General features: G+C 44.6%; 1 protein-coding gene across 9 annotated transcripts in view; it reads left to right on the top strand.

Moving 5' to 3' along the window:
• TTLL5 (tubulin tyrosine ligase like 5) overlaps positions 1-13,026 on the top strand; it is a 112,532-nt gene that overhangs the window by 43,744 nt on the left and 55,762 nt on the right. For all 9 annotated transcript variants that reach the window (XM_088672458.1, XM_035108181.3, XM_088672412.1 and 6 more), the window contains exons 21-24: positions 1,092-1,148; positions 8,060-8,211; positions 8,850-9,165; positions 10,529-10,649. In XM_088672458.1, coding sequence (XP_088528584.1) covers positions 1,092-1,148; positions 8,060-8,211; positions 8,850-9,165; positions 10,529-10,649 — 646 coding nt within the window. The remainder of the gene's footprint in view (positions 1-1,091; positions 1,149-8,059; positions 8,212-8,849; positions 9,166-10,528; positions 10,650-13,026) is intronic.

Here is a 13,026-nt window from a genome sequence, read left to right on the forward strand (position 1 = left end):
GAAAGCAGAGCTTGAAGTCACTCCCTGTCAGTTGATGGGCAGAAAACTCAAGTTAGTGTAATGTACAGAGATTTGTCATGAAAAACAATAAATCTTTTAGGAAGAAAGATATAGTTATAGTTTTGTTGTGTACTTTCTCTTGGTGGTCTTATAAAGAATTATTGTAGATGTATAGATATTTACAGATTAAGCAACAACAGTTCTTTGAGGCTATTAATTAACATACCAATAGATCATGGATAGCTCAGTTGGTTAGAGCATGCTGCTGATAACGCCAAGGTTGCAGGTTTGATCCCTGTGTGGGACAGCTGCATATTCCTGCATTGCAGGGGGTTGGACGAGATAATCCTCAGGGTCCCTTCCAACTATACATTTCTGTGATTCTATGATCCCTGGACACTGGGCGGAGTGGCAAAATAAACTAATACCTGTGAGATGTTTTTTGGTTTCTCTATTGTTTGCTTCACATTTTCAGTAGGCTGTATGTTTTAAATTGTGGTTGTAATTTTTTTAGTGATAATTTGATTGTTTTATCTTTTTTGTAGACTGCTTTGAAGTCTTTTCTATAATCAAGCAGTATATAATTTTAATGAAATAAATAAATCTTGCATTTTACATTGTAGTGTGCAGTGTGTAGTTCAATGAGTAAGCACTTGTTCTGTAGGTTGTCTATTCTGGCTCTCTTTTGATTAAAAGAGAACAACTAAATATTTAGCAAGCAGAATAATTCAAAACTAAGTAGGACTTAAAAGGAAATTCCCCATAATGTTCTTTGTATTCTGCAGTACAGGAAAGTAAATCATTAATATTAAAGAGTCTTCACACATACAGCGAAGCTGAGAGAGGGATGCATTTCCATTCATTTCAAAATTCATCCCTAGAAAAGCCTCTCCTTCTCTTTTGCAGTTGGTTCTTTAGGCACAAGACACCAGTTTCCAAAATCAGTTTTTCCAGGCAGAAAATTGCAGAAGCCTTAGGTTTCTTGCACTTTAACTCCTCCTAGTTAACAAGATATATCATCAATTGACACAAGACAGAGTTCAAAGGTGCAGTTTTTAAAATCACACAATTCTTGCTCTTTTACTCTTTAGAGGCCTTGACTTGCAACGTGGTCATCTCGCCGCCAGATGTCTCAGGACCGAGTCCAGGTAATAAAACTACTCACTCCCCCCCTTTGGATTTACATATGGCTTCACATACCCTTTGATCCCAACTAAGCAGTATTTTAAAGCTTTATAAACGGGCTAGCTGCAAGCTCTTGTCCCCTCTACTCAGCCTCAAGTACAGTCTCTGCTTCATAAAATTCACACATCTCAGCAAGATCTCAAAAGGATACAAGTATCATAACTTCCTATTTTCTTTTTATAATTCCAGCATTGCAGACAGTAGAGAATATTGCCAAATCTCGGAGAAACCTTATGAAACATTTTTATCAGCATCTTCCACATAATTCCATGTATGGAGAAGCACTGAGTTCACTAGGCTAGGATCTTTCGTCATATTTTCCCCCAAACTATGATTCTTTCAGTCCCTGCCCTCCTCAAAGGCCATGTTGGGGAATTCTCAACCACCTGTGAACTCTGCTTCCCCTCAGCTTTTGAATGCAGACATCTTTCTGCTGAAGGGTTCCACTCTCACAGTTGCTGAGTTTAGCCAGTATTTCTGCTCTTGGTTCATCTAACCTTACAGGCTGTTCCAGTAAGACCTAGGAAGTCTTCAGTCACAGAATTATAATTAAAAAGTATAACCAATTCTATGAAGACTTACACCACCTTCTAGAAATGACACCAAGGAAGGATGTTCTTCTCATTATAGGGGATTGGAATGCTAAAGTAGGGAATCAAGAGATAAAAGGAACAACTGGCAAGTTTGGCCTTGGAGTTGAAAACGAAGCAGGGCAAAGGCTAATAGAGTTCTGTCAAGAGAACAAGCTGGTCATCATAAACACTCTTTTCCAACAACACAAGAGACGACTCTACACATGGACATCACCAGATGGGCAGCATCGAAATCAGATTGATTATATTCTCTGCAGCCAAAGATGGAGAAGCTCTATACAGTCAGCAAAAACAAGACTTGGAGCTGACTGTGGCTCAGATCATCAGCTTCTTATAGCAAAATTCCAGCTTAAACTGAAGAAAGTAGGAAAAACCACTGGGCCAGTATGACACAATCTAAATCAAATCCCCTATGAATACACAGTGGAAGTGAGGAACAGGTTTAAGGATTTAGATTTGGTGGACAGAGTGCCTGAGGAACTATGGATGGAGGCTCGTAACATCATACAGGAGGTGGCAACGAAAACCATCCCAAAGAAAATGCAAGAAAGCAAAGTGGCTGTCCAATGAGGCCTTACAAATAGCGGGGGAGAGAAGGCAGGCAAAATGCGAGGGAGATAGTGAAAGATACAGGAAATTGAATGCAGATTTCCAAAAAATAGCAAGGAGAGACAAGAGGACCTTCTTAAACGAGCAATGCAAAGAAATAGAGGAAAACAACAGAATGGGGAAAACCAGAGATATGTTCAAGAAAATTGGAGATATGAAAGGAACATTTTGTACAAAGATTACCACAATAAAGGACAAAAGTGGAAAGAACCTAACAGAAGCAGAAGACATCAAGAAGAGGTGGCAAGAATACAGAGAGGAATTATACCAGAAAGATACGGAAATCTCGTACACCGCAGGTACTGTGGTTGCTGTCCTTGAGCCAGACATCCTGGAGAGTGAAGTCAAATGGGCCTTAGAAAGCACTGCTAATAACAAGGCCAGTGGAAGTGATGATATTCCAGCTGAACTATTTAAAATTTTAAAGGATGATGTTAAGGTGCTACATTCAATATGCCAGCAAGTTTGGAAAACTCAGCAGTGGCCAGAGGATTGGAGATCAGTATACATCCCAATCCCAAATAAGAGCATTGCCAAAAAATGCTCCAACTACCGCACAATTCCGCTCATTTCACACGCTAGCTTAAAATTCTACAAGGCAGGCTTAAGCAGTATGTGGACCGAGAACTCCCAGAAGTGCAAGCTGGATTTCGAAGGGGCCGAGGAACCAGATACTAAATTGCAAACCTGTGCTGGATTATGGAGAAAGCTAGAGAGTTCCAGAAAAAATCTACTTCTGCTTCATTGACTACGCAAAAGCATTTGACTGTGTCGACCACAGCAAACTATGGCAAGTTCTTAAAGAAATGGGAGTGCCTGATCATCTCATCTGTCTCCTGAGAAATCTCTATGTGGGACAATAAGCTACAGTTAGAACTGGACATGGAATAACTGATTTGTTCAAAATTGGGAAAGGAGTATGACAAGGCTGTATATTGTCTCCATGCTTATTTAACTTATATGCCGAATTCATCATGCGAAAGGCTGGACTGGATGAATCCCAAGCCAGAATTAAGATTGCTGGAAGAATCATAGAATCATAGAGTTGGAAGAGACCACAAGGGCCATCCAGTCCAACCCCCTGCCAAGCAGCAAACACCATCAAAGCATTCTTGACATAAGCCTGTCAAGCCTCTGCTTAAAGACCTCCAAAGAAGGAGACATGCTGATGACACAACCTTGATGGCAGAAAATGAGGAGGAATTAAAAAAGAACCTTTTAATGAGGGTGAAAGAGGAGAGCGCAAAATGTGGTCTGAAGCTCAACATCAAAAAAACTAAGATCATCGCCACTGGTCCCGTCACCTCCTGGCAAATAGAAGGGGAAGAAGCTGGACCATAAAGATGGCTGATCGCTGAAGAATTGATGCTTTTGAATTATGGTGCTGGAGGAGACTCTTGAGAGTCCCATGGACTGCAAGAAGATCAAACCTATCCATTCTTAAGGAAATCAGCCCTGAGTGCTCACTGGAAGGACAGATCGTGAAGCTGAGGCTCCAATATTTTGGCCATCTCATGAGAAGAGAAGACTCCCTGGAAAAGACCCTGATGTTGGGAAAGATGGAGGGCACAAGGAGAAGAGGATGGCAGAGGACGAGATGGTTGGACAGTGTTCTCGAAGCCACCAACATGAGTCTGACCAAACTGCAGGAGGCAGTGGAAGACAGTAGTGCCTGGCGTGGTCTGGTCCATGGGGTCACGAAGAGTCAGACACGACTAAATGACTAAACAACAACAACAACAAGGAGATCAAAGTTTACATTGCTTTAGAGCAGGGGTGGCCAACTTCCAAGAGACTGCGATCAACTCACAGAGTTAAAAACTGGCAGTGATCTACCCCCTTTTTGGGGGGTTCAGATCAAAGTTGTTAGGTTTTTTTTAAGGAAGGAAAGTCCTGTTTTGGGGGGTTCATGTAAAAGTTGTTGAGCTTCTTTAGGGAAGAGAAAAGTGACATTGAGGTTTCTTTTAGGAAGGAAAGCCCTGTTTCTGGTGGTTCAGGTCATTTTAGAGGTGCAGGGCAAAGATGTTGAGCTTTTTTTAGGGGAGCCAAAGTTTTTTAGCTTCTTTGGGGGGAGCCACTGATCTACTGGTGATCTACCACAGACGTCCATTGATCTACTGGTAGATCACGATCTACCTGTTGGACATGGGAATAATAGTTAATATTTCTTACACACCTAGCTTATAGTGTCTGATCCAGAGGTATTCTAAGTACTGTACTTTTAAAATTATTTATTGAATTTGCACACCATCCTTCATCTGAAGATCACAGGACAGTTCACAACATCAAAAGGAGAACACCAAATACATAGAAAACAAAAACAAAAATATAATTCCCTCCCACAAACAGAGGCAATAGAATATTTAATCAGCCAAAGGCCTGATAATATAGAGAATTGTTTTAGCCAATCTGCCAGAATATTGTCGACCCCGCCAGATGTTCCTCTTTTATGGAAGTCAGATGGGTCGTTCTGTTAACCGAATGCCCTCCAGTCCACTTTTTCATTTGACCCACCCTGGTTCTGCTTGTTGCCTTCTGGGTTTAGGGGTGGAATAGACATTCCTTTTGAGGTCATCTCAGTTATCTAGGAATTCCTTTTCACTGTGTGAGGTATTCTTTTTCTGTGTTAAAATACACTGTCTTGTATCTGTGTCTGTGTGACATAATTTTTTGTGTGGAGCATGGTTTACGGACTTTGCTTGTGTTAGGGGTGGAGGGGGTCTCCTTAGCTCTGTCAGTTTGATCTGGAGCAGGGGTTGCTAACCTAAGGCCCCCGGGCTGGATCAGGCCCGTCTGGGTTGTGGATCCGGCCTGCTCTGCGAAGCCAGAACACGCCACAAAGCAAGACTCCCGGCAATGGCTATGGGAGGAAGAAGCTGAGCGGCGGCTCTGTCAATCAAACGCTGCACCTGGTTTACCTCAGCACCATTTGAATGGCAGAGACATCCCCGAGCCACGCTGAGGTAAACCAGGCTGGCGCGGCCTCTTCCTCCTGTGGACCAGAGAGCGGAGCAGACGAGCTCGCTCTGCCTATCCATGAGAAGCAGCAGCAGTGGTGGTGGTGGTGGCAGCAGCAGCAGCCCCTGGGAAGGTAAGCGCAGTGGCTGGGGTGGGAAGGAGGACAACTTGCCCCCTCTCCTCTTCTTCCAGCCCCCCCCCCCGCGCCGCTTCTCCAGCCCGCCACAAGGTCTGAGGGACAGTGGACCGGCCTGCTGCAAAAAAAAATTGCCGACCCCTGATCTGGAGAGTGGGATGGCTCCTCCCCCTGGAAGAGGAGGCAATATTTTTCAAAGGGCGCTGCCTATATTCTCTAGTGGGAAGAGTCATCCGGTTAACCGAATGTCCTCCAGTCCCCTCTTTAAACAGAAAATCACAGTAGTACAAATTTCTGGTTTTTTTGCCTGGCGTCTACTTGATTGTAGAAAATGGTATTTTATGTAGCTTCCTTTGTTTAACCGATGCCTACTGCTTGAGGTTAGACTTATGGTTCTTCAGAACAGCAGGGCATGGAAGAGCAGGAAATCACTATATGTTCTAGGCTCCAAATATATCAGAAGCACAGAAAACCACTTTTTAAAAAGCTTCTGACCCTGCCTTTTCACAGCAAAATCCAGTCTCTCACGGAGAGTGATGACAATTTAACTTTGTACATGTTGGTCACAAGTAGCAAGGCTTGCACTGGCTAGTCAGTGATGATGTCATTTTGAGCTTTCGCTTACAGGAAATGGAAATTAAGCATCATTTATACTGTGTTAATAAGTATTTGTTCTTTTCCCTGGTCCTACAGTTTTCTACTGTTCCTTAGCTTGCGTTAATATATTGTTTTATATTTTGAATTTTGTGGGCCACTCGTGAGTGGTTCTCCCTGAAAACCAGCATATAAACTAATTAAATAAATTTTCACAACTCCACAAAGCATAGTTTGCCAGAATATCAGGCATCCCTTTTACCATTCATAGGTCACATGCATTTAACATTACTTATCCAGCAGGATGAAGAAGTGGGAAGAAGATTTGGGAGGTTTTAATTCACAAAGGAAATGTCACAGGCTAATTCTAATGAAGTTTTAGAGTGAAAAGATGAATAATTGATAAAACTTTAAAAATCCAATTAGCTTCCTTCACAAAGGGCTGGCTCACAGAACTACCAAACCTGGGATCTTTAAAATGCATTATATTGCTTCTCCAGATTCAGAGTGATTGCTACAACATTGTATGGCACTTGAATCTATTGAGTTAGCACAGTGGAGCCTGTTGAGGAAACCTTAAGAGAATAAGATCCCTGCTGGATCAGGCCAAGCAGAAAGTCTACCATTCTGTTCTCAGTGTGGCCAGCTAGATGCTTTCATAAAGCCCACAGGTGTACCAGCACTCTCCCCACTTGTAATTCTCAGGTATCCAGTAGTGGAGAACTTCATTGTAGCCACTATATGAATCTTGCTTTTGCTTGCCTTTAAAAAGGGTTTTTCAGCATTTCTAGAATTGTTTTGCCTCATGTCAATTGAGTCTCAATTCCCACAAGGGGGTGCATGGAATGAATTACTCCTTTGCATTCACAATAGCAAAATATACCTGTGCTGTGCTGGCTGGTGACTATCTCTGTTGGGGTGTTCTTGGCATCTGGAATCGCAGAGAATGCCCCTCCTAAAGTTTTATTGCCTTTCCTGGCATACCATTGGACATATTTCCTAAGCATACAGCTTCTTAGTGGAAAATAGTTTGCTTTTAAGAGGAAAGGAAAACGCTCGGGGATTTTTGGTTGAAATCTTTTTAAAATTCTTCTAAGGCAACCCTTCAGTATAGGAAAACAAATCTTAAAAACAATGAGTCCAGGAACTGATGGCTACTGCCATGGCCTAATGGTGCCCTGATTTGATTAGGATTTCAATGTTCAACAGAGAGGCTGAGTGATGTGGCATATATCTTATAGCTGGTGCAGTACTATAATGGCAGGAGTGGTAAAGATCCTTCTTCAGATCCTTGTTTTAGATTCTTGTTCAGCTGTGCACTGATGCTCATAGGTAGTCTTAAATAAGTTTTTTTCTTTTCTTTTTAAGGATAACATGCTTCACAGAGCTGTGAGGTTGCAAGACTGTTCAGAAGTAGAGTAGGATACAAATGAAACAAATAAGATGTATTTGGGCAAGAGATGTCCTGGGAGTGGTTGGATAGGCCTCCCTGGTATTAGCTTTCATGTGCACAAATCCAAGGAACTTAATGCTGCATAATCATTGTTTCTTGTTCAGCCAGTTTCCTTCCCCCACCCCGCACCCCGGCCCTCCAGCTACTATCCTGTGTGTATAGTTAATATAGAAGCCTAGTGCACATCATGGCTTGTTACACATGGTTCTCTGAGCCCCAGTAAATACACATGTTCACATACATCCCCACTGCTTTGAAGAACGGAATAAAAACTTTGGCTCCCGCTAGTGTGACTGTGTGTGTATTCAAAGAGTATTAGTTACAGGTAGGTAACTCTGATTCTTCTGTACTCCTCGTGATTGGATAATTCTTAGAAGTGTAACAGTGTACTTGTACTAACTCAGTCCTGTTTGTCTGGTGGTGTGGGAACAGTATACATTCACTACAGAGACCAGCATATACGTTTATCTGGATATACCGTAGCTAGGGAGGAAAGGCATTGAGGAATCTCGTTGTTCTTTTCTTTTGCAGTTTGAATCTTGCTGGAGAACTGGGTCTGGACATTATGGATTGTAATGCTCAGCTTCATGCTGCTCTGTATGAGCGGAAGCTCCTGTCACTAGAGGTACGGAAACGAAGGCGGCGTTTTGGCAAACTGAAACCAGGAAATGCAAAACTGTCAGGTACATGCGAGTCCTGCCTATTTCCCCATATTATAACATTGGTGTCTGGGTTTAAAGGGTGGTTAGCGCGGGTGGGGCTGTGGTGTAAACCACTGAGCCTTGGGCTTTCCAGTTGGAAGGTCGGCGGTTCGAATCCCCATGACGGGGTGAGCTCCCGTTGTTTGGTCCCAGCTCCTGCCAACCTAGTAGTTTGAAAGCACGTCAAGTGCAAGTAGATAAATAGGTACCGCTTCGGTGGGAAGGTAAACGGCGTTTCCGTGCGCTGCTCTGGTTTTGCCAGAAGTGACCTAGTCATGCTGGCCGCATGACCCGGAAAGACCGTCTGTGGACAAATGTTGGCTCCCTTGGCCAGTAAAGCAAGATGAGCACCGCAGCCCCAGAGTCGTTCATGACTGGACTTGAATGTCAGGGGTCCTTTACTTTTATCTTTAGCTTCTCTTGCCATGTGTAGATCTTGACCATACAGTATTTGGGCTAAAAGAAAAAAGACTGTGTACACCAGATATTTCCTGTATTGGTGGTCAGTTGCTAGCATGTATTCTATGAGTACACATGGTGCATATGAGAGCCTGAATTTTTCTGCCTTACTTTACTTATCCTAAAATGTTGAGAACTGGACACCTGTTGACTTTTGACAGGGACTTCACAGTCAACTGACTTTGTCCTCAAGTCAGAAATGGAATGTGAAGAAGAGGAGGAGATAGTGGAGGAAGATGAAGAACTGGAGATGTCTCGGGAGGAAATAGCTGGCTCTCTTAGGAACATGCAGGTGAAATTTAAGCCAGATTTGCATGAACAGGTGGAGCATCCAAAAAAGGAAAAGTTGTCAAAGGAGTCTGAACAGAAACCTATCCGTGAAGCGCTGCTGCTTCAAGCCAAAACAGAACCAATGCCAAAAGATACTGAGCTTCCATTTAATTTGCTACAGATTTTACAGGAGAACAGTAATCTAAGGTAGGAGTTTTCATGAGATTTATTTGACTATCATTGTGGCAAATATGAGGACAAGCATGTAAACCAGAGTCCTTGTCCACTTGTGAAAAGGCATGGTTTTGTACCACACCCCTGGTTTTTAGGTTGTAGAAGAATTGCTCCATAAAACATATGCTTTGGCCTCTTAACCTCCCCTAGGCTGATGGATGGATGTTACCATTGATGCCCAGCATTCACTTAGTGCCCCAAGTGTACCAGATGCTATACAGAATACTAAAATAGTTTGTATACTTGTCCAGTTGGCTTATGCTGTTTGCCTGCTCGTGGGCAAAAGTAAAGACAGTGTTGATAAGAAGCAGTGAGAATGAAGTAGGGTGTTCAAATGGTTCAACAGAGAACTTCCATTGCCAGTGTTGCGGTAGGGGTAGAGTGAGAAATCCATACTGGTGACACAGTTCATGATTTGCTTGTTTGTTCTACTTGTTCCTTTGCTGCTTCCATTGCTATCTATTCTTAGCTAACCCACTGTAGGAGTTAGGTAAATTACTTTTTGAAGCATGATAAAACAAATGTATGGTATGTGGTACAGAGGATCAGAAAGGAAGAACAGTTGAAGGGTTAGAACAAACAGGTCCTTGGGTGATATGTCTTTCTGCTTTATGATGTAGAGTTGTATTAAGACAATAAATTGTCTTACAGGCTCACCTTGAATGACTTTCACAGACCCCCTTGGGATTTAGAGAGAAATGGATTGGCAGCAAAATCTTAGTGTACGCTTCACACCACCAAATGCTGTTTCCCCACCTCCCACCCCTGAGGTTTTGTTTTTGAGATAAAGCTTCCCTGTTTGAGACTTGAGTTAGTTTTTCTTATTTAGTCTGCGAAATATGGGAAGTCTCCTTTGCATAGCACTTTTGAGGGAGTTTTCCTGTTTTAGTGGACTAATCAAAACTACTCATGAGAAGCAAAATCATAACTTCAGAACATACTAGAACCATGACGACGATAAATTGTTTCACACTTATCTTAATGTTCATGTGGGAAGTACTCAACCCCACTTTCTGTCCTACTGTAGCCTCCTGTGGTATTCTAGTGAGAGAATGAGGAACTCTGATATCCAGACATGTTTTTCTGTCTATTTTGAAAAATGAGCTAGAGTTTTAACTTGATTTTCTAAAATGGACTGCCAGCAGCAAATTCTGCTGCCATAGATGCTGCTTTTTCATGTCCAGGTTGGCAACCAGATATGGGAATTTGGGGGCTCTAGTTGCTGGCCAAGATTGTAAAATGGTCCTTTGCCCTGTGTACTGAGGGGTTCTTTGTCGAAAAACAAAGGTGTTTATCTGTACTTCTGACTGCTGTCTGTGCCTCTCTGCTTCTACAGCAAAGTTCAGGCTCGCAGGGCTTTCTCTGCCTATTTGCAACGTGTGCAGCTGCGCCTGATGAAAGAGGCTGGGGATCAGGTCCATAATCCTGCCTGGGCTGCCAAAGAGGATGAGCAGATGGTAAGAAATTGTTTGCTTGCCCTCCTCCTTTCAGGGAGGAGCCCAGCTCATCTTACTCCACGTTCCTGAATTACAGTTAGTGTGAAGCTGATTCCCATCAGCTTGAGCTAAACAGCTAGATGCTGTTAACTCATCCTGCTTCTGTTACTGAAATGACTTGAACTCCTCTCTGAACCAATGTAGACTGTTGGTGTGCAGAGCAGGCAGAAGAGGTATACATTGGACTCCAGGGTAGAAGAAGCATTTTTGAATATTGCTGAGGTGATGGCCACCTCTGATTGCCAGCCTTTATTTTATTTTTTGCATAGCCCCCCTGAAGCTCACTTCTTACTTTAAGCTCTTTGTATGTCAATCGGTTTCCAGGTATGACTTTGAGTTGTCTGCCAGTTTCCCCAGACAGTAGCTAAATCACAGAGGCAGTTGCCTTACAGTGCTTATTGACTCCAGTCCACATTTCTAGTCCTTGCCCTCAACTGGCTGCCCACATGGAGACACTGTGAAAATCCTGTATGGGTAGAGAGCCAATCTAGCTCATAGATTAAAACCATTATGTCAGGAATTGGGAATACAGTGGAACCTCTACTTACGAATTTAATCCGTTCTGAATGCACATTCGTAAGTAGAAACATTCGTGAGTCAAAACGATGTTTCCCATAGGAATGCATTGGGAATGGATTAATTCTTTCCGGGGCCTTTAAAAAAAGGCACTTTAAAGGCCGGCGGGAGGCAGCGATGGGCCCGATCCGGCCCTATGGCCGGATCCACAGGTGGGGAGGCCGGCGGTTGCGGCGGCGATGGTCCCGATGGCCGGATCGGCAGCTGGAGGGGCCGCGGGAGGTAGCGCGAGGGGCGGAAGGGGCTTGACAAGCCCGGCAAGCAGTGCCCGCCGATCTTTGGCTCTGTGCTGTGTGACAGGCGGGGGTGGGGGTGGGGAAAGCGGAGGATCGTTCCTCCGCTTTTCCCCCCACCCCTGCCTGTCACACGAAGATCGGTGGGCGCTGCGAGGCCGCCTCTCCTGCCTTCGGCTTCTTCGCTCAGAGCGCAGCCGGAGCCACCATGCGGAGGAAGCTCTGCCCCTCGTCCCTTGCTGCCCCGGCCTAGGCGCCCACTCGGTACTGCTGCCCCGCCGGGAGAGGCTCCGCATTGCTGCCGCTGCCCGCAACGTGTCCGCACGAGCCCAAGTCCCAGACGGCTGCCCGCGGGTGCCCTGGCTCAGCCTCCGACGTTGCCAGGACTGCAACTCCCATCACCCCGCTGATAATCGCCGTCACCTCTCCCAGCGGGGTGATGGGAGTTGCAGTCCTGGCGACGTCGGAGACTGAGCCAGGACACCCGCGGGGCTCGCACGGACACGTTGCGGGCAGCGTTGCGGAGCCTCTCCCGGCGGGGAAGCAATACCGAGTGGGCACCTAGGCCAGGTCGGCGGCGAGGGGCGGAGGGAGCTTCCTCCGCATGGTGGCTCTGGCTGCGCTCTGAGCGAAGAAGCCAAGGGCAGGAGAGGCGGCCTCGCAGGTGTGGCGGCGGCGAGGCCCCAATTCCGCGAGGCCGGTCTGCCGGCCTCGCAGCAGTGGCGCTGGTGGCGAGGGCCCGATCCAGCGGCGGTGGCGAGCGCAGGGCAGCGAGGCCGTTCGGCTGTCGAAAATTTTGTAAGCGCGCCACCATTTTAAACTATTTTTTTGTCTTCGTAAGTAGAAAAATTTGCAAGTACAGTGGTACCTCGGTTTATGAACACAATTGGTTCCGGAAGTCTGTTCATAAACTGAAGCGTTCATAAACTGAAGCGAACTTTCCCATTGAAAGTAATGGAAAGTGGATTAATCCGTTCCAGACGGGTCCGCGGAGTACTTAAACTGAGGCGTTCATAAACTGAAACATGGGTGTAATTGGTTCCAGAAGTCTGTTCATAAACTGAAGCGTTCATAAACTGAAACGAACTTTCCCATTAAAAGTAATGGAAAGTGAATTAATCCGTTCCAGATGGGTCCGCGGCGTTCATAAACCGAAAATTCATAAACCGAGGTGTTCATAAACCGAGGTTCCACTGAGTCATTCGTAAGTAGGGGTTCCACTGTAATCAGTTTGCCTCAGTGGAAAATGTTACCCTTGCTCTTTCTAAGTGGAAAATTGAAACTGGTTCTCTGAGAGCTGCTTTGTCTGCTATGCTGTGAAAAATAATGTTTAAAATAACAGATCAAACCAGCCTAATATAATGCTAGTGAGAGGCGAGCTGTGAAATTCAACGCTTTGGCTATGAAGCAGTTTACTTGCATGCTAGCAGGGCACCTAACCAAAAGTAAATCCAGAATGGAGACAGAATACGTTTGAAACTAAACACTCACAGCAGGCGTCTTGCTCTAGCGCTCACTTTAAAGTGAGG

Source organism: Zootoca vivipara, chromosome 1 (genome assembly GCF_965207765.1).
Source record: "Zootoca vivipara chromosome 1, rZooViv2.hap1.1, whole genome shotgun sequence".
Classification (NCBI taxonomy): Eukaryota; Metazoa; Chordata; class Lepidosauria; order Squamata; family Lacertidae; genus Zootoca; species Zootoca vivipara.